At 40.7% G+C, this 25,000-nt stretch overlaps 1 protein-coding gene across 2 annotated transcripts in view; it reads right to left on the bottom strand.

The window, feature by feature from the left end:
* Positions 1 to 76: 76 nt before the first annotated feature.
* Positions 77 to 25,000, bottom strand: part of jag1b (jagged canonical Notch ligand 1b) — a 49,656-nt gene continuing 24,732 nt past the window's right edge. Inside the window, exons 8-26 of one of the 2 annotated variants that reach the window (XM_063056150.1) lie at positions 23,576 to 23,689; positions 23,269 to 23,382; positions 22,348 to 22,461; positions 21,928 to 21,974; positions 21,287 to 21,460; positions 20,614 to 20,764; positions 19,399 to 19,563; positions 18,785 to 18,898; positions 16,127 to 16,240; positions 15,910 to 16,023; positions 15,700 to 15,816; positions 13,215 to 13,242; positions 13,045 to 13,130; positions 8,667 to 8,780; positions 7,969 to 8,078; positions 6,394 to 6,630; positions 4,466 to 4,594; positions 4,228 to 4,378; positions 77 to 2,741 (exon numbers count right to left, since the gene is read on the bottom strand). In XM_063056150.1, coding sequence (XP_062912220.1) covers positions 2,284 to 2,741; positions 4,228 to 4,378; positions 4,466 to 4,594; positions 6,394 to 6,630; positions 7,969 to 8,078; positions 8,667 to 8,780; positions 13,045 to 13,130; positions 13,215 to 13,242; positions 15,700 to 15,816; positions 15,910 to 16,023; positions 16,127 to 16,240; positions 18,785 to 18,898; positions 19,399 to 19,563; positions 20,614 to 20,764; positions 21,287 to 21,460; positions 21,928 to 21,974; positions 22,348 to 22,461; positions 23,269 to 23,382; positions 23,576 to 23,689 — 2,651 coding nt within the window. In that variant the 3' untranslated portion in view covers positions 77 to 2,283. The remainder of the gene's footprint in view (positions 2,742 to 4,227; positions 4,379 to 4,465; positions 4,595 to 6,393; positions 6,631 to 7,968; positions 8,079 to 8,666; positions 8,781 to 13,044; positions 13,131 to 13,214; positions 13,243 to 15,699; positions 15,817 to 15,909; positions 16,024 to 16,126; positions 16,241 to 18,784; positions 18,899 to 19,398; positions 19,564 to 20,613; positions 20,765 to 21,286; positions 21,461 to 21,927; positions 21,975 to 22,347; positions 22,462 to 23,268; positions 23,383 to 23,575; positions 23,690 to 25,000) is intronic. The other variant, XM_063056151.1, reaches the window with a different exon arrangement.

Raw genomic sequence — 25,000 nt, 5'->3', positions numbered from 1 at the left:
CATCCCAACCCACAAAAGAGACTGGACAAAGTGAAAGCTTCAAGAGTAATGTTTTTCATAAATCAGAATTTTCTGTTCAAAACTTTATTGGGATTTTCTGAAAAGTGGGCACAATGTATCATAACATACAGACATTTACAAAAACTTAAACACTTGTCATTGTAGTGACTACACATTCAAATTGGGAAAACCTGGAGAGCATGAACTAGAAAGTAACATACAAGTGTTTGACAATACTTATGCAACTACAGACAATGGGAGGCTGGGTATTACACTGCAGTAACAAACACTCGTGGGTGGCTTCTCGAAACAAAAACACTAGACAACTTGAGTTACAGCAGCATCCCCCACTTTAGAAATTGTCTAGTCTTAAATTGGTCAGAACAAGTAACAAGTCCAAGTGACTGCAGCCAATGTAGCTAAATGCAAGTAAGAATTTATCATGCAGAAAATTAGCATCAAGTCATCTATACAACTGATTTACTTGGCAAAGCTTGTTAACATCCCAGAATTTATATTAGTTTGAAAAGGCAGTGTTTGAGAGAATAAGGGATTATGTACTGGGATTACCAACATAATTTTGTAATCTAGCCAAAATTTCCAGATAGATGAATCCAAGTGGTACATTTTAGAACCAATTCTGTTCATGTTTTAGGAATAGAAGCATGGTTTTAAAATAAATCACACAACAGTAGAACGTTGTTGTATCAAAATATTTAATAAATATTAATTTCCAAAATTTATTGCCAGGAGCAACACAAAGATGCATCCTCATGTTCATATAACACTAATGTCACAATACACAAGAAAACATCATGACCAAGATTTCACCAATGAGATGACCATTTTGAACAGCCTTTCCAGACCTGCGTAGATTATCTTTTTCAGAACTTGGATTTTCTTAGGCAAGGTAGGCATTTCCATGGCATGGTAATGACATGGCATCTCCACAGTGATCTCACTGGCAAAATCTACCATTCAAGTATTCAACAGCTAGCTTATTATTAGAATACTTCCTAAATGCAGGTATGTTATCACAAAAATCAAATCTACAAGTGGTTCAATATTATATCCAAGGTGAAAGATCAGGATTTACAAAACAATGTTGTGCTGTGCTTTTAACTCAAATGCACTATCTAGAGATATACAATTTTTTTCTATTTTTTTGTACATGCAACCACTCACATTTCAGGTACACAAAAGTAAATAGGTTAATTTGTTCCCTTACATTTGTATTTTGTTGCAGACGGTCCGCCCTGTCATTCCAATGTTTTCAATTCTAAAGCAGCAATTACCAAAGCATTCTAGTCTAATGCTCTCCGCATGTCTGTTTGATGCGTACAAAAAAAAATCTTGGCCAAAATAAAGAGCTTGAAATGATACTATAGAAATTGATCCAAAATGTCTGACATTGTACAAAACAGTTCCAAGGCACACGGCCAATTCTAGTGTTAAAAAATAATCTATTCTGCAACTACAGCACACCTCAAATTTGGCATGTAGGCAATATTACTGAAACACAAAGAAACAATTCATCAAAAATAAAGGAGCATAAGCTTACAAAGCTATCAAAAACCTTCAAATCTAAACATATAAATAAAAGGAATGGTATTTAAGGCTCTTGATTATTTAAGTTATTAAATCAAATATACACAGTGATTAATTAAAAAAAAGTATTTACATTTATACAAAATCATAAACACTTGGCCTTTTATTAAATTCTTCATCTGAACAGCAACTGCTGACATGTGCCCCCCCCAAAATGTATCATCTTGGATTTTGATGATTGCTGTGGTTTTCAGCTGCAAAGGCACTTTCAATTACAGAACTAGACTAACAAAGTCAAATCTACTATACATAACTTAACAATACTGAGAAATTTTGAGCCAGTAAAATAAATAAAAATTCACCATCTTAAATTAAATTGGGGCCGGGCAAACAGCTACAACTAGATTTCAGTTCAAAAGGGCATGGAATCCTAATCAGACTGATATAATTGGAGAATGGTTCAGCAACGCATAAACTGTAGCTGAATTTGTGTTAGGGCACTCTTGACTAGTTTTGCATAGACATGAGATGCAGCACATAAAGTCTCAGCCAACCACAGCAACTATCAATGCCAGGGTAAGTCAGTTTGTCTCAAGTTGAACGAACATAGGGATTCTTGGCAGATAATACCCTTTACATAATATTACAGAACAATTTCGGAACTATGACTTTGAGCCTTCAGGGATAGCGAAAGGCTGTGCATCTGTTATATTAAATAGGCATCACTGCTGACTGCTATACAATGTATTCCACATGACTTAAGCTCTGTGCGCTTTCTAAGTCTCTGTTATCTTGTTTGTTTGTCCAATTGGGATTTTTAGTAGGAGTGCCTTGTATAGGTTTTTCATCTCTGTCTACCAGTGTATATGCCGACTGTTTGGAAAACCTTGTCTTCTGTTGGTGCTTGTCTACATCCACTTCTTCAAGCTCTGAATTATGCGTCCTTATTTTGGCAATTTTCAAATTTTTGCTTTCATAGTCTTTGCTGGCAGAACTGTTTGTCCCGTGCTTTTCAATGGGGTTTTTTATTTGATGCAGCTGCTCTCGAACATTGTTTGTGGTGTCATCAGACCCAGTAGGAGTGGGACTGCTCTGTTTTCTTCGACGTCGTATCCACCAGAAGAACAACATTACAAAGCAACAGATCCAAACTACGGTAATGACTGAGCTCAGCAAAGGGACCAGGAAATCTGCTGGGTGGGAAAAAGGCAGGACAAAACTTAGACAACAGCAAACCAGAGATGCTGCAACTGAATGACAGACACTGCATCAGCTTCCATCAGCCAGGCTACCAATTAAACTAATGCTATTAACTTGGTATCCAGAGGGTTCATGTTCCTCATCACCAATCAATGACACCTGCTAAACATGCACTCATTTCAAATGAGGGGGTAATTGACAAGGAAATATAAAACATGGAGACTGCTTGGTGCCTTGACATTTCCCTTGGCTTGGAAAGAGAACATGGAGGAGACGGAGGATGGGTGGACAGTATGCCAAGTATAGGTTTGGCATTTTTAAACTCAAAAGGGGAAATTTCTTCACTCAAAATGATAATAAATCTTCAATATTCTCTACCTCAATAGCTCTGGGTTCTCACTGGTGGCTAAATCCAAGACTATTATAGACCAGAGAAACCTGTTTCTCCTTCCCCCCCCCCCCCCCGGTGAACACTTGCTGCCTCAGCCCAACTAGTCAGAAACCACCCAACCCAGACAATCTCACTTCTCCTGTCTTCCATCAGGAAAAAGGAAAAGCCTGAAAGCAGGCAGCACCAGGCTCAAGGATAGTTTCTTGCTCTTATACATCAGAACCATTTTGATCATTTTATATTAAAATAGACTTTTGACCTCAACATTCCTCGTTATGATCTGGCACACTGTCTACCCGCACTGTACTTTCGCTGTAGCTGTTGTTCTTCATTCTGAATTGTTAATGATTTATCTTGGACTACCTCAGTGCACTTGTGCAGTGAATTGGTCTGCATGTTCAGTGTGCACAAGCCTTTCACTGTACGTATGACAATAATAAACGAATACATCCCTGGAGAGCAATTAAGCTGTGTTTGATCAGCCACCATCTTTCCCAATGACAGATCAGGCTGGAAGGAACAGTGTGATATACCACTGCTTTGATTTAATTTGTAATAACTTCCAACTTTATATAAAGCTACCTATAATCTGCATCATGCAGCACAATGGCTACCTGTTCAGGAAGTGACGTGAAAGATAAGACGGAGAGGGGAGAAACGTCATTCTGCTGAGACTGAAGTCACAAAGGGCTTGGAAGAACAAGTCTACACAGCAAAATACAAGCAACTTGTTCTGTAGAGTGGGGGAGGGCAGAGAGAGAGAAGGATAATTATCTCTGAGCAAGATGTTGGCAATGATTCACTGTTCATTAAGACTTGATCATCTTATCTAATTGCATAACCACATCTGCAGGTTTGTCTGGCAAATACCAAAGCCCTTTATTTGGTGCCAAGGTACGTTTTGCATTTGACACCATTCCTTTTTGGAAAAGGGCTTCAGACATACAGCTCTCATCTGATTCCAATTTACCATTTGGGATGGCAGTAATACAAGCTGATATGACTGTTCATCTGTCCCATTTCCTAATGGAGAAAATAGCTCAAACTATCTCCCTTTTGCTAGGCTTTCAATTTTCATTGCATCTTACCTGGCTTCAGTGATTCAGGCATTTTCTGCACTCGAACCTCTGCAATAGCTGCAAGAATCGTGCTGTTTCCATCACGTTTACTGATGACATCAGTAATTCTCTCAGTTAAATCCTTGATTGGATTAGCTTCCTGCTGTGAATTTTCCACTGACTGTGTGGGGGGAAATACAGAAGTTAAACAACTCGAAGTTATTAGAACCAGATCCATTTGAAATTTTACTGATAGAGAAATACTTACTATTGCCACGTTAATCTCATTGGCAGAGTGGGTCTGTTCGCAGACGAGGTAAAGTGAGTATTCCATTGACAGGTTGCGCAAAACTTGCAGACGCCTTAATTCCACACAAATTTGTTCAATGGTAACACCCTAAGATTAAAGCAAATCAAATGTAAAACCAGACACTTTGGTGGAGCAAGAATGGACAATTAAAAAGTAGAACCAGTCAACAATATTGCTAAATTTACAGAATTTGGGGAACAATACAGCTTCAAAATACCACAAGGTATACAAGAAACCTCTTCCCAGTGGTGGGTTAAGTCTAGGACACACCAAGAGAATGAATCTCAAGTATATCATGACATATATATAATTCAATAATTATTACTGTCAGAGTTTTTATTGGGTAGATAATTTGTTTGCACTTAAATGACTTTGGCCACCAGACTTCTATTTGATGAAGTACTGTGGATTGAGTCCACAACAATGCGCTTCCTAAAAAGGTGTGAATACCAGATGCTTCTGGCACTGTAGTTTGACCTGATGTCATAGTTTCAAAGACAGTATTATTTATACATTATAAATATTAATTGTCTTCTGTTAGCACATAAAATGCCAAACAAATGTATTGTGGATTTAACTAAAGGCTGTGGATACCAACCCAGACATGTTGGCGTTGGAAGGAAAGGATGGAGTTAGGTGTTGTGATATTTTGTATGTAGCTTCAATAGGAAGCATTGTCTACGCATTGTCCATAACTTTAAGTAGCAATTGCCTTTGTGTTTAGCATATAGATAGAGCCCACATTGGGCTAGCAGACCTTTCTACTGAAAGCGTCTCTGTCCGTAGATACGAGGGATTCTGCAGATGCTGGCAATTCAAGCAACACACAAAGTTGCTGGTGAACGCAGCAGGCCAGGCAGCATCTCAAGGAGGAGGTACAGTCCACATTTCAGGCCGAGACCCTTCGTCAGGACTAATTGAAAGAAGAGCTAGTAAGAGATATGAAAGTGGGAGGAGGGGGAGATCCAAAATGATAGGAGTAGACAGGAGGGGGAGGGATGGAGCCAAGAGCTGGACAGGTGATTGGCAAAAGGGATATGAGAGGATCATGGGACAGAAGGCCCAGGGAGAAGGAAAAGGGGGAGGGGTGGGAAAAACCTGGGTAGCCTCCAACCTGATGGCATGAACATTGACTTCTCTAACTTCTGATAATGCCCCACCTCCCCCTCGTACCCCATCCGTTATTTGTATACACATATTCTCTCACTTTTTCTCCCTCTGACTATACCCCTTGCCCATCCTCTGGGTCTCCCCCCACCTTTTCCTTCTCCCTGGGCCTCCTATCCCATAATCCTCTCATATCCCTTTTGCCAATCACCTGTCCAGCTCTTGGCTCCATCCCTCCCCCTCCTGTCTTCTCCTATCATTTTGGATCTCCCCCTCCCACTTTCATCTTACTAGCTCTTCTTTCAGTTAGTCCTGACGAAGGGTCTTGAAATGTGGACTGTACCTCCTCCTCGAGATGCTGCCTGGCCTGCTGCGTTCACCAGCAACTTTGATGTGTGTTCCGTCCGTAGATGCCTGCCGTACCTTGTCGTGTTGAAGAAGCTGCTTTGTATCTATCAGTGACCCTGTCTCTCTGGTGATTTAATCCACGCTACAACAGTTACTTTGAAACTTTAGGACATGGGAAACATTAGGACTCACATCCAATTTCTACAGACAGAAAGGGATATCCATTTCCAAAGGCAATGAACTTGACAAATGCTTAATTAATTTTAAAATCAGATTTTATAGACAGGAGTATCACGTGAGAAGGAACGAAGGATGGAAAATAGTTTCAATGCGAACAACCAGTTTCCAATTAGAACAGCTTCCACTTGATCTTCCATCATATTAGAAAAACCTCAAGATAGCCACCAAAAGAATAATTAATGATTACGTACCGGACGTAGCATCTCTTTGTTAATAGCAAGTGTGATCTTGGCACAAGTACCATCAAGAAAATCTGAGTTGGGTTGACATCCCGGTTTTTTTGGTGGCCGATTTGATAAACATTCACCCAAGCCCACACACGGAGGAACAAAGCAGTGGTTCTCGCTCACAGGAAGGCACGTTTGCCAAGCTGGACAATCGCTGCGGCCTTTAACACGGACTTGGCAGGGTTTAGGACCACACCACATCTATGAAAGATTGACGCAATAAACTCATTAGCCACTTACAGGGCAAGTAAATTCTTATTACTGGACTCTTGCACACTTTGAAAGATCAAGTTGAGTTTGCTATATGTTCAGCTGGAATGAAAATCACTTGCAGCAGTATCACAGGCTCAGAGTAACATCTTGTACTGAATTTACACAGGTTTATTAATCTCACCATTAATAAAACCATAGACCACTATTTAAAGATCTTTCACAATAGGCCAGAGGAGATAGTTCCATTTTAAGAATGACCCAAATTACCCAAATTCAATTCTCCAGACAAGCCATCTGGGGAAAGAGAATATACAATGCCTGATTGAAAGATAAGAAATCACTCAAACATGTTTTCACTGCCCCTGACAGGGAGCCACTGAATGATCCTTCGTTAGGACAGATGCAAGTCAAATGCAAATATGCAATTCAAAGGATACTTGAAATTCCAGAATCTAATAAAGGGCAAAAATTCTCAGCTGGCTACAAGTAGCTTGACAATGTAGAATATGACTAAACGCTCACAAAATGCAGCAGAGTTTAGCTGCAATTTTTGTTTCAATCCTGTTTTAGGCCCCATCAACTTTCATTTAAGCTTTTTCCACCAATGCATTAATATTGCATACTTCCAATATCATCCTGTTTCCCCATTAGCAGGCTAACAGAAAGCAGTAGGTATAAATGGCCCTTTATCTGGTTGGCAAGATGCAAATGGCATGCCACAGGTATCACTGCAGGGGCTTTTTCAAAAAAAAGCTTGCAGGACACTCAGGACCCAATTGCTAAATTTGTTGCGAAACAAAATGTGAGAACAAAGATTAAATAGTTAAATGAGTGGATGAAAATCAGGCAAATGGTTTTCAAAAAAAAACGTGAAATTGTCCAAAATGTCAGGAAAAATTGAAGTATACTATACGTTAAATAGTGAGTTTGTGAGATGTAGAGGGATCTGGGCATAATGCACGGTTCATAACAGTCTACAATGTAGGTGCAGAAAACAAATCCGAAAACTAAAAGAACCTGATTGTTTGTTGCTATGGGAATAAGTGGTTATGCTTCAGTCATGTAGGGGAATACATCTGGAGTACTGTGTACACTATTGGTTTTAAGAACAGATGTTAATATGCTGACACTTATTGAGCACAGCACTGAGCAGTTTTCTAGTTTAAGTTGCTAAAGCCAATTTCTTATCCAACAATTATAAGCCTAATCCAAATGAGCAGCAAGCTTCCTGCATGGGAACAGCCTAATCTCACTATTACTCTGAACTCCTTCCTCTCCACAGCCCCATTTAATTTCATTTCAGTGCTCAAACCTCAGTTACCATACCTTTGTACATGTAACTCTGCCATTGTGACACTGACACCCATTGCAGTCTTCTTCCCATTTGGATCCATGTGACACAATGCTATCTTTCAGAATGCAAGCTCTTCCGGTAACTATACAAAAGGGGGAAGATTAAATCAATTTCAAAAAAGATAAAAGGGTTTGGAAATTCTCCAGAGCAAGAATCAGTAATCCAACTATCAACTCATGCACCATGGCCCCTTTTAAACACATACTGCTGTGGATTAATTAGAAATCCTTTTCACTGCGCAGTTAACTTAGCAATAAAACTAGAAAGACGTGGCTGAGTCTAGGAGCAGGAGTGGGCCATGTGGCCTTTTGCTATGTTCTTTTATTCTGAGATAAGAATCAATATGCATTTAAACACCATCTATTTGCCCTGTTTCTTTAACACCCAAGAAAAGTTTCTGAAATTCTTAAATAACTTTGGACTACAATAGATTTTGTATAGGATGTGGGATAGTGGCAGGACGGAGACCATGAATAAAAGGTTCCACTCATCAGTAGCCATAGTAATGCAAACACTTCCTGTCATAACCAATGAGACTGACCACGTTAAATTCATTGTTGACTCTCCCAGAAGAGACTGGTTTCTCAACACTACTGCAACTTCAACATTTCAATCAAATCTCCCTTTGATTCAATTGATTGCATTGTTTTAAAGGTAAGACATAGTTTACCTTCTTGACACCTTAAACCACTTTGTCCAGGTGGGCAAATACATCGAAAGCCATTGATTTCATCCACACACGTGGCTCCATAGGCACAAGGTGAAGACTGGCATTCATTGATATCTGAAAATTCAGTTACAGCACAATGATTAAAAAGGCACTTAAAAACTGTGCACTACATTCAAGTCAAATTTAAAGTACTGCAGGAAATATGGAACAAGTTATTCAGATTTGGCAACATCTAAGAGAAACCAAGTTCCAGTTCAATAAACTTGCTTTAAAATCTGCTACTTCGAGTATTTCAATGTGGTTTTGAATTTCTAAATTTCACCGCTGGAAATACACTTTAGTCTAAATGATCTGACATTTTTGCAAGACTGCAATTAAACTTTGCTCAAATTAATACTTAGAAAAAGTATCCCCGCAAGATTTTTCCTTACTGTATCTTGCTATGTCCAAAATAACCAGAGAACCTACATCATTGCTGAAAGAACAGTAAATAAAATTGTATACAAGATACAGAAACCCACCAGAGCCTGAAGGGGAAGAACACCTTGATCTTTTGCTTGGGATGGAAGGCCATGACAATTGGATTTATGAAGCTCAATGGTTAGTAAAATACCAGATGTATTTCTAGCAAATTGAGCAAGATCTCTTTTTGGAGGATGTGGGTAATTGAGGGCAAAGAATAATGACCAATAATCCACAGAGGCAACTAAAGCCAAGAGGATTTTATTTTGAACAATGCCATATATACTCCACTTACCTGAACTATAGTGAAGCAGACTGAAATATTACTCAAGTACATTCTCCCATTTTATATACCTATGACAATTAACCCATTAGAGTACCAACTTGTTTTGGCATTACTACTTTCAGGCAAGTCTGTTGTGTGTCACAAGTCATGCCAGAATACACCAATGTAAACACACCCTAAATTTCCTCTGCAAACTCTGATTGTGAAAGTACATCCAGGAGTCTAGTTTAGTTAAAATGTTGGAGTCTATGGTCACTGTGCTGTTAGGTTTATCTTTCTGAACTGCTATAACTATAAATGAAGTGGAAAAATTGAGGTCATGCACTTAGCCATAAAATTGATTCGCCACCACCCCCCCCAAAAAAATGGCGAGAGATTGAAAGGTGGTGGTGTTTGGAGACCCATGTCCTTGCAATCTAGTCACTTAAAATTAATGTGCAGCTACAGGAAGCAATTAGAAAGGCAAACAGTACATTGGCCTTTATTACAGAGGATATCTCATTACAATGACAGAAGGCCTTGGTTAACCACACCTGGAATATTGCACATGGGTCTGGCCTCACTATTAAAGATACACTGACAATAGAGCCAGTGCATAAAGCACTCAGCTCGATTCTAGGATTGGGGCAGGTGGTCAGGGGCCGGGGCCGAGAAGCAGTTGTTCCCAGGAGAGATGAGGCAGACTCTAGCATTGAGAAATAAAAGGAGATCTCAATGAAACATATAAAATTCTTAGAGTAAATGCAGAGATAATACCTTTGGTGGTGGTCAAGGAGGCAGGGGGTTTGATTCAAGGGATCAGCGATTTCAGGTCACAGCTGAAGGAATTTCACCATGATGAAGTGAATCTTTGCAATTCTGCATCCTAAGGCTCTAAAGGCTCAGTGATTGAATTTAAAACAGGTTTTTTTTGTATATTAAGTAATATCAATTTAGTATGCCAGAATGGCAAAGGAATTAAAGATCACAGTACAGCTGCAAGGGACAATTCTGGGTAATTCTATTTCTAACATTAATCAGGGTTGTGCTGTTAAATGTTTGTTATAGAAAAAGGTCAACTCTCCACTTATTTGATAATGTGGCTAAGTAAAATATTTTGCATATCCACACTAATCAACCACTTATCCACCCCAACAAAGTTTACCTCACCCCTTTTAATTCTTGTGCACTAATGACACAATTTGATAGATACTTTGATCCCAAAGGAAGTTAGTGTCACAATAGCATTAGAAGTGCACAGATATACAAATATTAGAAGAGAATAAAAATAAGGTGTACAAGATTTAGAAGTCAAAGATTATGAGATCACTTCCCCAGCTATAGGTTGACTCTTTATACAGCAAGGCAGCCAAAGGTAAGAATGACCTCAGTGCTCTTTGGGGCAACGCAATAGTCTCAGAAAACGTCGCCCTAATGGCAGAGGTCTCAAGCACCTAATTTCCTGCATGTGCTCTTATTAATTCACATGCAGAGAAACAACATCATGGAAAGTCAAGTGAACAGGGCAAGTAACAACAGTGGATTCCGGCTAATTGGGCCACTGGTTAAAATCAGGGAACCTGCTCATCCAGGACAACTCTTAAAGAAAAAATAATTCAGAAAATAGCCAGAATTCCCTTCATTTATTTGGGACACTACACCACTTAATTGGGACACAAGAGGTTACTGGACATTCTAACTAGCATCAGCTGTGTGCACTTGTACAGCCATTAAACACTGCAATGTGCTTAAAGCAAACAGTTTAAACAGTCAGTTGCAAGTTTGTATTCAAAAAGCAATGACTTTGTCATTGATAGTTTGCAAGAGAAAAAAAGCACCAAGCCAATTCAGAACTTTTGCTTTCAAGCCTTCAGCATTGCAGATGCCAGAAATGCCCAGGAGCAAAAATTAAATGATTTCATTACTTCAAGTTAGGAACCAAGAAGAATTTGAAAGGTATTGACAATCATTTTGAATGCTACAATGAAAATTCGGGGGATGCAATCGTCAATAGTTATGTATGAAGGCAGCCCACTATCTGCACTGATTTTGTTCATTTACAGTCAAAAGCACACGGCAGCAGACACCGGATGAGTTCACCCGCCAATAACTATAAGTAATAGTTTTATAGCACTGTAATAGCATTGATGTTTAATTTGTTCTGTATTTCATTTAAATATGATATAGAAGCAGCTATCTTTCCCAGCGAGTCTGCTCTGCCGTTTCATCATGGCTGATCCATTTCCCACTCAGCATTCTCCCCATATTCCTTCACACCTTGATTAATCAAGAACCCGTCCAGCTCTGCCTAAATATACCCAATGACTTGGCCTCCACAGCCACTCATGACAACGAATTCCACAGATTCACAACTCTCTGGGTAAAGAAATTCCTCATCTGTTTTAAATGGACATCCCTTCATTATGAAGCTGTGTCCTCTGGTCTTAAGACTCCCCCATCATAGGAAACATCCTCTCCATATCCACTCTATCGACTGGTGAAAAGCCTCGACAGGTTCCAATGAGATTCCCCCTTCATTCTTCTGAATTCCAGGGAGTACAGGCCCAGAGCCAATGTCTCCTTGTACAATAAGCCTTTCAATCCTGAATCATTTTCATGAACCACTTTTGAACCCTCTCCAATGTCAGCACACTTTCTCAGACAAGGGGCCCAAAACTGCTCACAATACTCCAGTGAGGCCTCACCAATGCCTTATAAAGCCTCAACATAACATCCTTGCCTTTATAATTTGTTACTCAGTTAAAATCAGTTCGCCTTTTCTACCCCTTCTTAAATTTCCCATGAAACTTCAGCTAACTGGAGCAGCCGCTTAATTGGGCCATGAGGTACTGGTCCCAATTAACCGAATTCACTGTATTTAGAAGCGTGTGAATACCAAGTGAATTCAGCGTCAAGCCAGATCTGAGGAAAAGCAATGGTTAAAGAAATTGATTGTAAATATGATGCAATAATACCAAAGATGTTACTCAAACAGCTAATTAAAACTGGTGTTTAAAATGGGAGAATTTGCTGCAGTAATATTTCAGTCTGCTTCAGCAAGCTTTGGGCCCTTTATCCAAGAAAGGATGTGCTGGCATTGGAAAGGACCAGGAGGTGATGACCCTGGGCCTGTACTCACTGACATTTAGAAGAATTGGGGGGGGGGGGTGGAGAGAACTCCATTGAGACCTATTGAACATTGTAAGGTATGTATGGAGTGGACAGAGGATGGAATAGTACAGGACCAGAAGGCACAGCTTCAGAATGGAAGCACCTTTATAACAGATGAGGAAGAATTTCTTTAGCCAAAGGGTGGTGAATCTGTGGAATTCATTGCCACAGGCAGTTGTGGAGTCCAAGTCATTAAGTATATTTAAAGTGGAGGTTGATACAGGCTTGATTTGCAAGGGTGTCACAGGTCACGGGAAGGCGGCAGTAGAATGGGGCTGAGAAAGGAAGATTGGGGCTACGATCAAATGGCAGAGTGGACTGGATAGGCCGAACAGCCTATTTGTTCCTCTATCTTCTGGTCCAATTACGGAGAGCTAAAATTGATGGGATACAATTCTTTGACCCTGTTCTAGGACCCAAGTCCTGCAGGATTTACAAATCTTAAACCCTGAAAGAGCAATGCAGTGGCAGAGTACTCACTGATCCGGCAGTCTGGTCCAGCAAAACCAGGAGCACATTCACACCGATACCAGTTCTCCCCGTCCACACAAGTGCCACTGTTGTAACTGTCAAATCAGAAACATTAATGTTAGATGGAATTTAAAGACCTGAATCAAACCCAAAAAAGATTTAAACAGGATCTCACTCACCATGGGTGTGGATTGCAATCATTTGTATCTAGAAGGGAAATATTAGAAAGATTTTAATAATAGTCAGAGACTTGATGAACATCAAACTTCCATCGTGCTAGTGCCTAAGGTGGTGACTTGTTAATAGGCCCCTGATTAAAGTATAGGAAGTCATTTAATGTTTGTCAAATAGGTTGTTACCCTTCTGAATGGATTCCAGGCTTTAACCATAGACTTTGCTAAATACTTTTTGACAGATGTGCGCATAGGGAGGTAGTCCTTGTAAAGTTAGTAACAGGAAGAAATCAGTAGAAGCAGTCATTTCACTACCCAGCCAAGAACACTGGGAGCAGGATCACATCTGCCTTCATTTATATAATTTGCATCTCTCTCAGCCACAGGCATCGTACTGGGCAATAAAATGGATTGCTTTCAAGAGTCACAGTTAAAATACTTATTTTGCCAGGCTTGAAAAACAAATCATAGAAGAGAACCTAAACTCATTGGGCCATAACTCAATGGATGAACAGTACTGTGCAAATATGTACTGGGCACATGTAAAAAAAATTTAAAGCAAAGATGCTTTCAAAAATAATGAAGTTTCTAAATATCAAAAAAATATAAAGAGCAGTAAACAGTAAAAAAATCTAATCAAAATTTGGTGATTTAAATATTTAAAATGCATCAGTTCTTTTGGGTACACTGTTGTGCAGTTCTTCTGCAGACCTTGGCTGTCTGACTTGCTTCTGTCTCTCCAGGTAATCCCAGACAGCCTCGATGAGATCAGGGCTCTGTGGGGCCATGCCATCTGTTACAGAACTCCTCGTTCTTTTTGCTGCAGATAGTTCTTTATGACCTTGGCCGTGTGTTTGGGGTGATGGTCCAGCTGTAGAATGAAGTTGGGACTGATCAGACACCTCACTGATGGTATTGTGTGATAGAAGAGAATCTGCTTGTAGAGGTTTCCATTAATTTTGAGCTAATCACCAACTCCGTTTGCAGAAATGCAGCCCCCATTCTGCAGGGAACCTCCACCATACTTCACTGTTGACTGCGCCCCTCACCCATGCAGCACTCTTCTGCTCTTCTACAAAGTGCCTGTGTGTGTCAAAAATTTCAAATTTTGTCTTACCAGTCCAGAGCACTTGTACCACAGAGACAGTACCCCAGTCCTTGTGTTTGTGTGCAAAGTCTCTTGGGCTTTGTCTCCATTTCAGAGGAATGGCTTTTTGGCAGCAACTCTTCTATGAAGACTGCTTCTGACAAGACTTCTCCAGACTGTAGAGGGGTGTACTTGGGCTCTAGTGGTGTCTGCAAGTTCAGAGCTGATAGCAGTGCTGAACTTCTGATTTAGTAGGGACATCAGTTTGATGCATCTCTCATCTACTGTTCTCCGTGGCCGACCACTGCTTTTCCAGTCTTCATTCTTGCCCGTTTCTTCATGCTTATTCAGAAGAGCTTGGACAGTACTTCTTGAAACTGTCTGCCACAAAATTTCTGCCTCAGAGAGACCTTGCTGATGCACCTTGTTGCCATGCTCCCTCTTGCCACGGTGCAAAAAAAATTGACCATCACAGGTGTCACACCTTCACCTTTTAGTTTGCTTGTCTGTTGCCCAGTTTGATTCCTTCTACATCTGTTTCATTTAATCAGTTTAACTCATTCGACTTATGTCATTGATCATTAGCATGCTGCTTGTTAGCTCTGTTTAATATACAATGGGTTATATACCCACAAAGCAAGTATTACTTGAAAAGTGGTCTATTACTTAATATTACTTTAACAAAGTACAAAACTTATTCTGTAACATTTAGTTTTTGGAAAATGTTCAGAAGTTTAAATTTTGTTCTTTTCTACTGACACTAATACAGAAGACAAAAATCTACTTAGAACAAAATTTATTAAGAAAAATCTAGGGTGCCTGAGTCTTTTGCACAGTATTGTGTGTCTGGTAGCATTTGGTGTTAGCTACATTTTCCCTTTTGTAAACCTTTTTTTTTAAAAAACTGTTCATGCATTCAAAGTGTTTATGTTGCAAGCTGCCGAAAAGGCAAGGTATACAGAGCCTTCAGGAATTCAGTGAACAACTGTGCATTACCTTAATGAGATTGAAGGCATTCAAGATTAACTGTACAAAGGACAAATCCATGAAGTTGATAGGTCTGACAGAGAAAAATAAATTGCAGGAGCAATGGGACTGCTGAAGAGGCCAGCATCAGTACAGTGGTCATCTCCCATGTCTTTACAATTTTGACACTGTGCCAACATTCCCTATCAAACCAGGTGAGGGAAAGTGGTAACCAATGTTTGGAGAACTGAATAAACACTCAGAATTTCCAAACAAAACCTCATCTGTGTCAGAGAGCAAATCAGCCTTTACAGAACTTACTGCATTCAAAAAAATCTGATAAGGTTTTTAAAAAGTGTATTCATTTTTAAGCATGTTGCCAAAAAGTTCCTTTTCCATCTTTTTACAGTTCTTTGGTCATAAAATATATTTACTCACTCTGTGAACATGTGATTCCTTCCCAGCCTTCTTTGCAAACGCACGTATAGGAATCCCCATTGACCACACAAGTACCACCATTCTCACAAGGATTTGGTAAACAGCTACTATTTCTTGCTGTGGGATGCAGGGTGGAGAGAAAAACATTATTACAATTCTTCACAATCATACTGTAAACCTTAAAAAGAAAATTAATAAGGCAAAACCTACCTATGTTACACGTGGCACCTTCCCAGCCAAGAGCACACATGCACTTAAATGTATTGCCTTCATCATAACATGTTCCACCATTGTTGCATGTTGCCTCATCACATTGGCTGTCCCCTGCAAATCAACACAAGTTCTGAATTGTCTGCCCAAGGATTTTTGGCTCCTCATGCAAGCATCACAAGGCAGCTGAACAACTCAAAATGAAACAAATACTCACGAGAATGGCAGGTTTTGCCTTTCCAGTCATTCTGGCATTCGCAGTAAAAATCGTTGACCAGATCCTGGCACCTGCCTCCATTCTGGCATGGGTTTACACTGCAATCATTAATATCTGCACAAAAGGGAAGTGAAAAACCAACTTTGACAGCTGCACTGTGAAGCTCGTTCTGTATTGGGCCCTGAGATGTTGATATTACACACCAAATATTAAATAGTTTTCCCTGAACACATGCCTCTGCTCAGCTCTCTGCAATCCTACCACCCATTAAAATCTCCACTCTTCAATTATAACCCGTACTGTATCACTGCTTCACCATTGGCTGAACTTTAAATTGCCTAGACCCCAAACTTGAGCTTCCTTAGAGCGCTCCATTTAAACAATTCTATACTTTTACTGTCCCTATACCATTGTGATGCCACATTTCAAATTTCAAAATTTATTAAAGTACATATGTCACTATTTGCAACCCAGATTCATTTTCTTGTGGGCATTCACAGTAAAGAAATAGAATTGATGAAAGACCACACCCAACATTACAACCAATGTGCAAAAGGCAACTTTACAAATACATGAAAAAAAAAGCAATAAATAATTGAGAACATGAGATGAAGAAACCTTGGAGCCCTTAGGCTGTGTGAGCAGTTCAGTGATGGGACAAGGGAAGTTGTCCCCTCTGGTTCAAGAGTCTGATGGTTGAAGGGCAGTAACTGTCCCTGAACCTGATGGTGTGGGTCCTGAGCTCCCGTATCTTCTTCCTGATGCAGTGAGAAGACAGCATGGCCTGGATATTGGGGGTCCTTGATGATGGATGTTGCTTTCCTGTGACAGCACTCAGTGGTGGGGGAGAGGGGGGCTTTACCCACAATGGACTTTTTATAGGATTTTCTGTTCAAGGGCATCGGTGTTTCCATACCAGGCTGTAATGCAGCCAGTCAAAATGCTCTCCCCCACCCATCTATAGAAATTGTCAAAGTTTTCAATGTCTGCCAAATCTTCACAAACTTACTGCACAATGGCACTCGTGTACTGGGCCCAGGACAGATCTTTTGAAATACCGAGGAATTTAAAGTTGCTGGCCCTCTCCACCTCTGATCTCAGACATTGAGTGAGAGGTTGTTATCATGACACCACTCAGTCAGATCTTCAATCTCCCTCCTAAATGGGCGATGGCAGCGCATGCGGCCACTTTGGTGATGATGTCTGTTATCTGTCAAGTAGGGGACCGTGCACAATTCTGATTTGATAGAGACAGACGTGAGAGTACGGAGGAACATCTGGAAAACTTCTGAAATGCCCACTTCGCTGCTGCTGCTACTGTGTGGTAACTGGAATCTCCAGAGCTGAAGGCCCCGAAATCCTCGGCTTTGCATGTTTCAGCTGCCAGGGAGAGGTCGAAGGCGCTCAGGAGGCTGGTCGGAAGCTGCAAGTTTTCGGACGGATGGACTCAGTGTCGGCTGCTTCCAAGGCATTGGCAAGTTCACAGTGCTTGGAGGTTTATGGCAGGGAGTTTCTCCCTTTTGCCGCCTGCTATCAATGACTCAGGAGTTGATCGACTCGGGACTTTGAGACTTTTTTTAAAACTATGCCCATGGTCTGTTCTTCATCAAATTATGGTATTGCTTTGCACTGCTGTAACTATATGTTATAATTATGTGGTTCTGTCAGTGTTAGTCTCTGGTTTGTCCTGTTTTCTGTGATATCACTCCGGAGAAATATTGTATCATTTCCTAATGCATGTATGCATTTCTAAATGACAATAAAAGAGGACTGAGTGTTCTCAATCTAAATGCTGATTCATCAAAGGACGGTGGTGTTGTCAGCAGACTTAAACACAGCATGGGAGCAGAGCTGAGTCTCATAGTACAAGTCAAGTAGAGCAGGCGGCTAAGCACACAGCATTGTGGTGCATCTGTGCCAATGGAGATTATGGAGATGTTGCCAATCCCAACTGTCTGGGGTGGGTAAGTGAGGAAATTGAGTATCCAGTTGTACAAAGTATTGAGACCAATATCTTGAAGCTTATTGATTAGTTTTGAGGGGGGGTGACAGTATTGCTGAGCTGTAGTCAATAAACAGCACCTTGATGTATGCATCTTAACTGTCCAGTTGTCCAAGGTTGAGTGAAGAGCCAATGACGTGGCATCTGCTGTGGATCTGTTACTCCAATAGGCCAAACTGGAGTAGATCCAAGTCACTCTTCAGGCAGGAACTGGTGTGTTTTATCACCAACCCCTCAAAACAAGTACTACTGGTAGAATTGAAGCCTGCTTGAAGCAGGTGGGTACCTCAGACAGCCAAAGCGAGTGGTTAAAGACATTGGTGAACACTCCAGCCAGTTGATCAGCACAGGTCTTTAGTACTTGGCCAGGTACCCTGTCTGGGCTGGATGCTGATAACTCCTCCTTGTAAAAACCTCGACATTTTGCAAAGCTACTATACAAATGATGAACACAATAGAAAATTTATTTTCCTGCTGTACATCTTTGGTACAGGGGTACATACCCCCCCCCCATCCCACTTAACTTGTTCTCACTAAACCTCTATTCATAAGAATACAACCACAAAAAGAAACGGCTTTAGGATAATTTAAATGTTTTGAACAGATGACAATCAAAATAAAAATCTCAGCATGGTATCCAAGTTAGCACTACTTACCGATCTGGCATAGAACGCCTTCCCATCCTTCACGGCATATACACTGGTAAAAGTTAACTCCGTCAATACATGTCCCACCATTTTGACACGGATCACTTTCACAGTCATTAATATCTGTATCAAGAAAACAATGCATTTACCCAAAAAGCAGAGCTATTGGTAATCAGGAGAACAGCTCAAATTTTTTGCTAACATTAAATAAGCAATGAATTCCTGCTGGTTTCAGATTGTATCAAAAACACTGACCTCACAATGAAAGTTCAGATCAAGACTATTACATTTTCTCAATGTTGCCCAAGACTGGAACTTCCAACTTTAGACATAGTAAAAGCAGAAAAATGTCTCAGGTTTAAAAACTAGCAGTTTCCTAATGTGGTCTACCCACAACTTAATGTGAAAACTCGGACAGCTTGCTGATTATTTAGACGCCACAAGGTCATAAAAGGGTAAAAAAAAAACCTTTATGGTCAAGGGAAAACATCCAAGCTGCAGCAGACTTCACTAATGTTAAGCTTCATGCAGAGCCTGAGGGAGGGGAGAAGGGGTGGGGAAAGTACAAGCTGGTTAAGGAGTGCAGCATGAATGGAAGAATACAATGTTCATGCCATTCTTACTTTCGTGACAGTAAGTGCCGGTGAATCCCTCGTTGCAATCGCAGGTGAATTTCCCCCCTGCTTGACTCCTGCACTTTCCATGAGGCCCACAAACATTGGAGGAGATGTAACGTATCCCATCAGGAGTGTTGTTGGAAGCCACAGCAACAGTACAGCTGTCAATAACTGAGTAAGAACAGGAAGCAAAACAGTTTTTCACTGGATCTTTAAGACCCATGTCAATGGACTCATAGGAAAGACATACAGATACAAATGAAATCACCAATCTTTGAGTTTGAAAGGACAGCCCTAACATAGAAAAAGAAAACCTACAGCACAATACAGGCCCTTCAGCCCACAATGCTTTGCCGAACATGTACTTACTTTAGAAATTACCTAGGCTTACCCATAGTCCTCTATTTTTCTACGCTCCATATACTTATCCAGGAGTCTCTTAAAAGACCCTATCATATCCACCTCCACCACCGCTGCTGGCAGCCCATTCCACGCACTTACCACTCTCTGCGTAAAAAACTTACCCGATATCTCCTCTGTACCTACTTTCAAGCAACTTCAATCTGTGCCCTCTCGTATTAGCCATTTCAGCCCTGGGAAAAGCACAGTCCTTTTTGTTTGGAGAGTGTCATGCACCACTAATAAAGATCACTTTGACTATGAGTAGGGCAGAGCACTGTACAAGGAACAATGCTTTAGACATGTATACATGCTGTATACAACAGATGTATGGCAATAGTTGTATATAACTGCATTTCCGTTCAAGAATATACAGCTGGTGCACGCACTTTGTAAATAGTAAAACACATCAAATCCAAGCTTCCGAACCACCGCTAAACTGTGGTAGGTCTGACCTAGCACCCTCTATCCACACAAAACAAAATGCAAAAACCACTGAACAATTATTAGGCAGAACACACACACAGCCTGTTAATGGTTAGCCAGCATCTGTTCCATTGCAAATAAGTGTCCTTCCTATGGAAATTAAGATTCCCAAAGATTCCTTAAAATGGCTTCAATTCAAAGGGCAGATTTTTTTTCCCCCTCCTTGTTATGAGACTTACAATATTGAGCCAAGAGTTGTGCTATGCCCATCTCAAGGATGTGGTAAAGTAATCAGAATAAAAACAGTTACCAGAGTAATTCTCTACATCTGCCGCTCCCTCCCCCGAGCACCTAAGATAATGACAGAAGTTGCTTGGGCAAGCAGATGGGAAATACCTTCACACGGAGTAGTGCGACAGTGGTCTTTCAGATGGGAACAATTTTTCCCTTCGTAGTCTTCTGGGCAACTGCAGAAGTAATCGTTCGCCAGATTAAAGCACTGTGCCCCATTCCGGCATGGGTTGGGTTCACAATAGTCAACGTCCAGCTGCAACATATACAAAGGAAAAACAGCTTGACAAAGGGAATATACAGGCAACGTGACCAACAGGATCACTCAACAACAGGACATTCATCACATCTTTAACCTTCCACCAATGGAAGCCTACACCTGGATTTTTAAACGGCATTTTGGACTGCACTTGCTGATTGGTCCACTAGCACCAACTCCGGAAACACCTGAAAGTCAAAGGTTTGAGCTGCATCCCTGCACGTCAATATCATCATTTGCCAGGTTAGAAGAGGCAACGATGGTTGAAACAGGTCTCCCCAGTTCAGCTGCAAAAGGCAACTCGAGAGTCACATCAAGGTTCCAGGGCACAGCAACCTAGTTAATCCCCATCTTGCAACTTGGGCAGTGTAATTAAACTTAGAGCTCTCAGGTTGAGGGGGTGAACATGAGGGGAACAAGGAAAATGAGCAATCTGCTGATAATTAGCAAGTGATCCCTTGGTAGAAAAAAAAAACAGCATCTCAGGAGTCCAGAATATAGTATATGTGGAGGGCTCACCTGACACAGGTTTCCGGAGAAACCAGCAGGGCAGAGGCACTGGAATCCATTGACTTCATCTTGACAGTAACCTCCATTGAGGCAGGGGCTGCTTTCACACTCATTGATATTATTTTCACAGTTCTCTCCTGTGTAGCCCGGCAAGCAGCTACAGCGATAGCCATTAACTAGATCCTGAAAGAGAAGGGGTGTGGAAAATGTCAGTCAAAATATGATCAATTGTAACAAAAGATATAGCTCTAAATAACTATCCAGCAGATACTGAATAATTGATACATTTGAGTTTTCCATAATATTGTTCCACAAAGCAAGTTCTCAGCTTTGTAAAGTTTAAACTTGAAGTGTGACAGAGCAATACAGCACAATACAGGCCCTTCAGCCCACATCATTGTGCTGACCTATATAGACCTCCATGATCAATCTAAACCTTTCCTCCTACACAGCTCAAAGCACTCCATTTTTATTGCATCCGTCTGCCTGCCTGAGACTTAAATGTCCCTATTTTAAAACAGACCCTGCCAACATGGAATCTCACCATTAAAAAGCAGAGTTTGGCTACATAAACGGTTTCAATTAATTTTAGTTAAAGTGTACCAATTTAAATATCCAAAGTCTTTTAGAAAGATAAAAGCCAGACGCACCTTGCAAACTCCCCCATTCTGGCACTGGTCATGACAGTCATTGATATCTGTAATATACAATTCAAACCATGAAGTACAAATAATAAAGTTATAACATACAGACCTTATCAAGACATTCATATCTAATGCTACTGCTTGTTTTCTCTCCCCAGAGGATGATATGGGATTCCCTCCAATACAATAACCAAATCTTCAGTTTGATGTCACCGTTTTATTCAGGTACTTGTTAAATTACAACCCTGATAGAATTTAATTATATTCATGATTGCTGGTTAATTCCCTCTGGAAACCTGTCTGCAGACATCTCCTTTCCCAGTAACTTGCTCATAGTTAAATGAGCAACGAGTTCTGCAAACAGTTCAAGTCAATGCTACAAAGGAAGCGCCAGTTTTTCTTCGCTAGTTTCTACACAATACCAACCTAATTCACAATTTTTGCCTGACCATCCAGGCAAACAGTTGCAGTAGTAGTCACCAATCAGATTTCGGCAAGAGTCGGCATTTACACATGGCTTTCCCTCACATTCATTGGCATCTGAGATAAGAAAAGGAATTTTTAAATAAAATCAAGACAAAAGGTAGCTCCAAACAGACAAGAGTTCATTCTCATCGTCAAGGCGGAACATGAACACACTGTAGTCCAATGTTTTTAGCTACTGCCTTCCACTCGCAATTTAAACCACACAAGTTCTCAATGGTAACATGGAACAGCTTCATGAAACCACTATCTTTTCACCTTGCAAGAGAACAAACTTCTGCTTGTTGTTCACTGTTAAACAATCTAGGGGAAATAGGACTCACACCTCTTCAGTCTCTGGCAGCAATGAAGGGAGGAGAGGGATTTTTTTTAAAGGAAATGCAGTTCACCTGTCTGAAAACCTAAGGTGCAGGTTAGACAGATTAACTGATGGTCCCAGTTACTAATTAATAGTAAGAAAAGCAGGATTAAACACTAAAAAGGAGTTAATCAGGCATTTCCAAAGTCCAGAGGGACTTTGCTTGCCCCTGTTGTAGTCAGGCAGATTAAAGGATTGCAGAAGGAATGCAGCCAGCCCATTCTTTGAGATCATCCCCATTCTAAATCCAGCTGCAAGACTCCTGGTTTGTGAAAGTTCATATGACCGAGAAAGGTGTGGTTTCTTTCCCACAGGAACAAATACTGGTGCAGGCTTCCCATTTGGGTGTATTATTTCCCTCCACATCACGCAGGAGAAGCAATTTTCACGCCCACAGTGGGAAAACCCAAGATGACAAAGAAAGCATTATAAAAGGAACAAACAGTTGCGCTAGGTTAAAATGAGTTAGTACCATAATTCGTTTTATGAGCACAAACTACAATTACCTAACTGGCATGTTTTGCCAGTCCACTGTTGTGGGCAAACACATTTGAAGCCATCTATCATATCTTGGCATGTACCACCATGGGCGCAGGGCACTGGAGCACAGTCATCAATATCTGTACAAACAGAAAAGGCCAAGAACATTTTACGACCACCCCAGAGTATGACAAAACTTAATGGCCAAAAACCTTTAGCTCAATTTCAGTTAACACAATCTAATACAGACAAAGTACTCAATTAAAACTCAACTTTATAAGGTGATCTGCCTGCCACATTACCACTTTTATCTAGTGATGAAAGAATACCCACCAACAATACAAGTGGGGCCACTCCACCCAGAGGGACACAGGCACTCAAAACCCAATGCGGTTTCTGAACAAGTTCCTCCATGATGGCAGGGGTCAGAGATGCAGGCATGCTCAGCTAAAGTGCAAAGAAAATTAAATCAGTATCACATTTTAATGATTTAATTCACACAATCTAATTCCAAGCTGTCTTAAGTTCTCCTTCTCACAGTCCGAGTCTGTAAACAGGTAGCTTTCATCCTACAATTTCATCAGCACTCCAGAATTTAGAACAATTTCTGAGTCAACCTGAACAGGCTGCTGACCTGAGTCAGAACAAAGGCCCTCAGCTCTCAAAGTAATATGTACTTCTTTAAACTTTCAATAACTGGACCGTCCTTTGACATCAAACAGCATCGACAGAAAGTTAAAAGTCTTAAGGAGCCATAAGCATCAAATTTTGACACTGACTTTGTAGAATAGAGTCATCTTTGTACTCTAGTTTAGAGAACTGCCACAAGCCATTAAGTTACTTAGAAATCAAATACAGCAGCAGTTGAAGTATTGACCAAGTATTTATCGGGTAAACAGATTTATAGAATCTACTAGACAACAGGGTGACCCGTTGGGGCACCCTTTGAGAGAAGGGTAGTGCAATCTGATGTGACTAGAATGAACATTAAATTTTCCTGAATGTTATTGGTATCACTTTGCTTTGGAAACTGAAGTAGAAAACCTCAGTTTATTAAAGAAGAATGACACGTAGCAAAGCAAATATAGCTCCTCCTCATTCAACAAAGGACACTTTTGATGGCATCATTTCTGGTTTATCTGCCACCCTCGTGCTTCTAGTTGTCATTCTGGAGACGTTCAGTCCTTTCATCCCATCTCTTTTGCTGTTTGTTCTTTGTCTCTGATCCCAGAGATGTGCATTTCTCAGCTCCTTTGTCTCTTCCTCTCTCCTCCTCCTGTGCCTGTTTTTGTCATTCTGGAGATGTGCAGCCCTTTCATCCCCGTCTCTTCAGCTCTTCTGCTGTTTGTTGTTTGTCTCCGATCCTGGAGACGTGCATGCCTCTCCTCTGTCTCTTCTTCTCTCATCTTTTTTTGTCCTGACTCTTTGATCCTGGAGTCATGCGGCCCCGGCCTCATCCGGTTCTTGTTCTCTCCCTCTCCTTGCCGCTTCTCAATGACGTTTGGCGTCATCTCTTGACCATAATGTCTCCCTTCCCTTTCCACACGGCATAATTAGGCTGACCACTTTTTTTTTCCACCCTAATGCTGGATAGAAGATACCAAGCACTAACACCAAAGGATGCTGATTATTCTTGTTGAGGTGGTTGGCGTGCCCCTAAATGGATGTCATATAGTCATCGCTGTCCTTTGACTGCAGCAAAGGGTTTTATGGGTGTCTCGAAGTATGTCATTACAATAAGTTTTAATTATCTCTTAT

Source organism: Mobula hypostoma, chromosome 8 (genome assembly GCF_963921235.1).
Source record: "Mobula hypostoma chromosome 8, sMobHyp1.1, whole genome shotgun sequence".
Classification (NCBI taxonomy): Eukaryota; Metazoa; Chordata; class Chondrichthyes; order Myliobatiformes; family Myliobatidae; genus Mobula; species Mobula hypostoma.
Note: the sequence above shows the minus strand (reverse complement) of the source record. Positions and strands in the feature narration are given on the sequence as shown.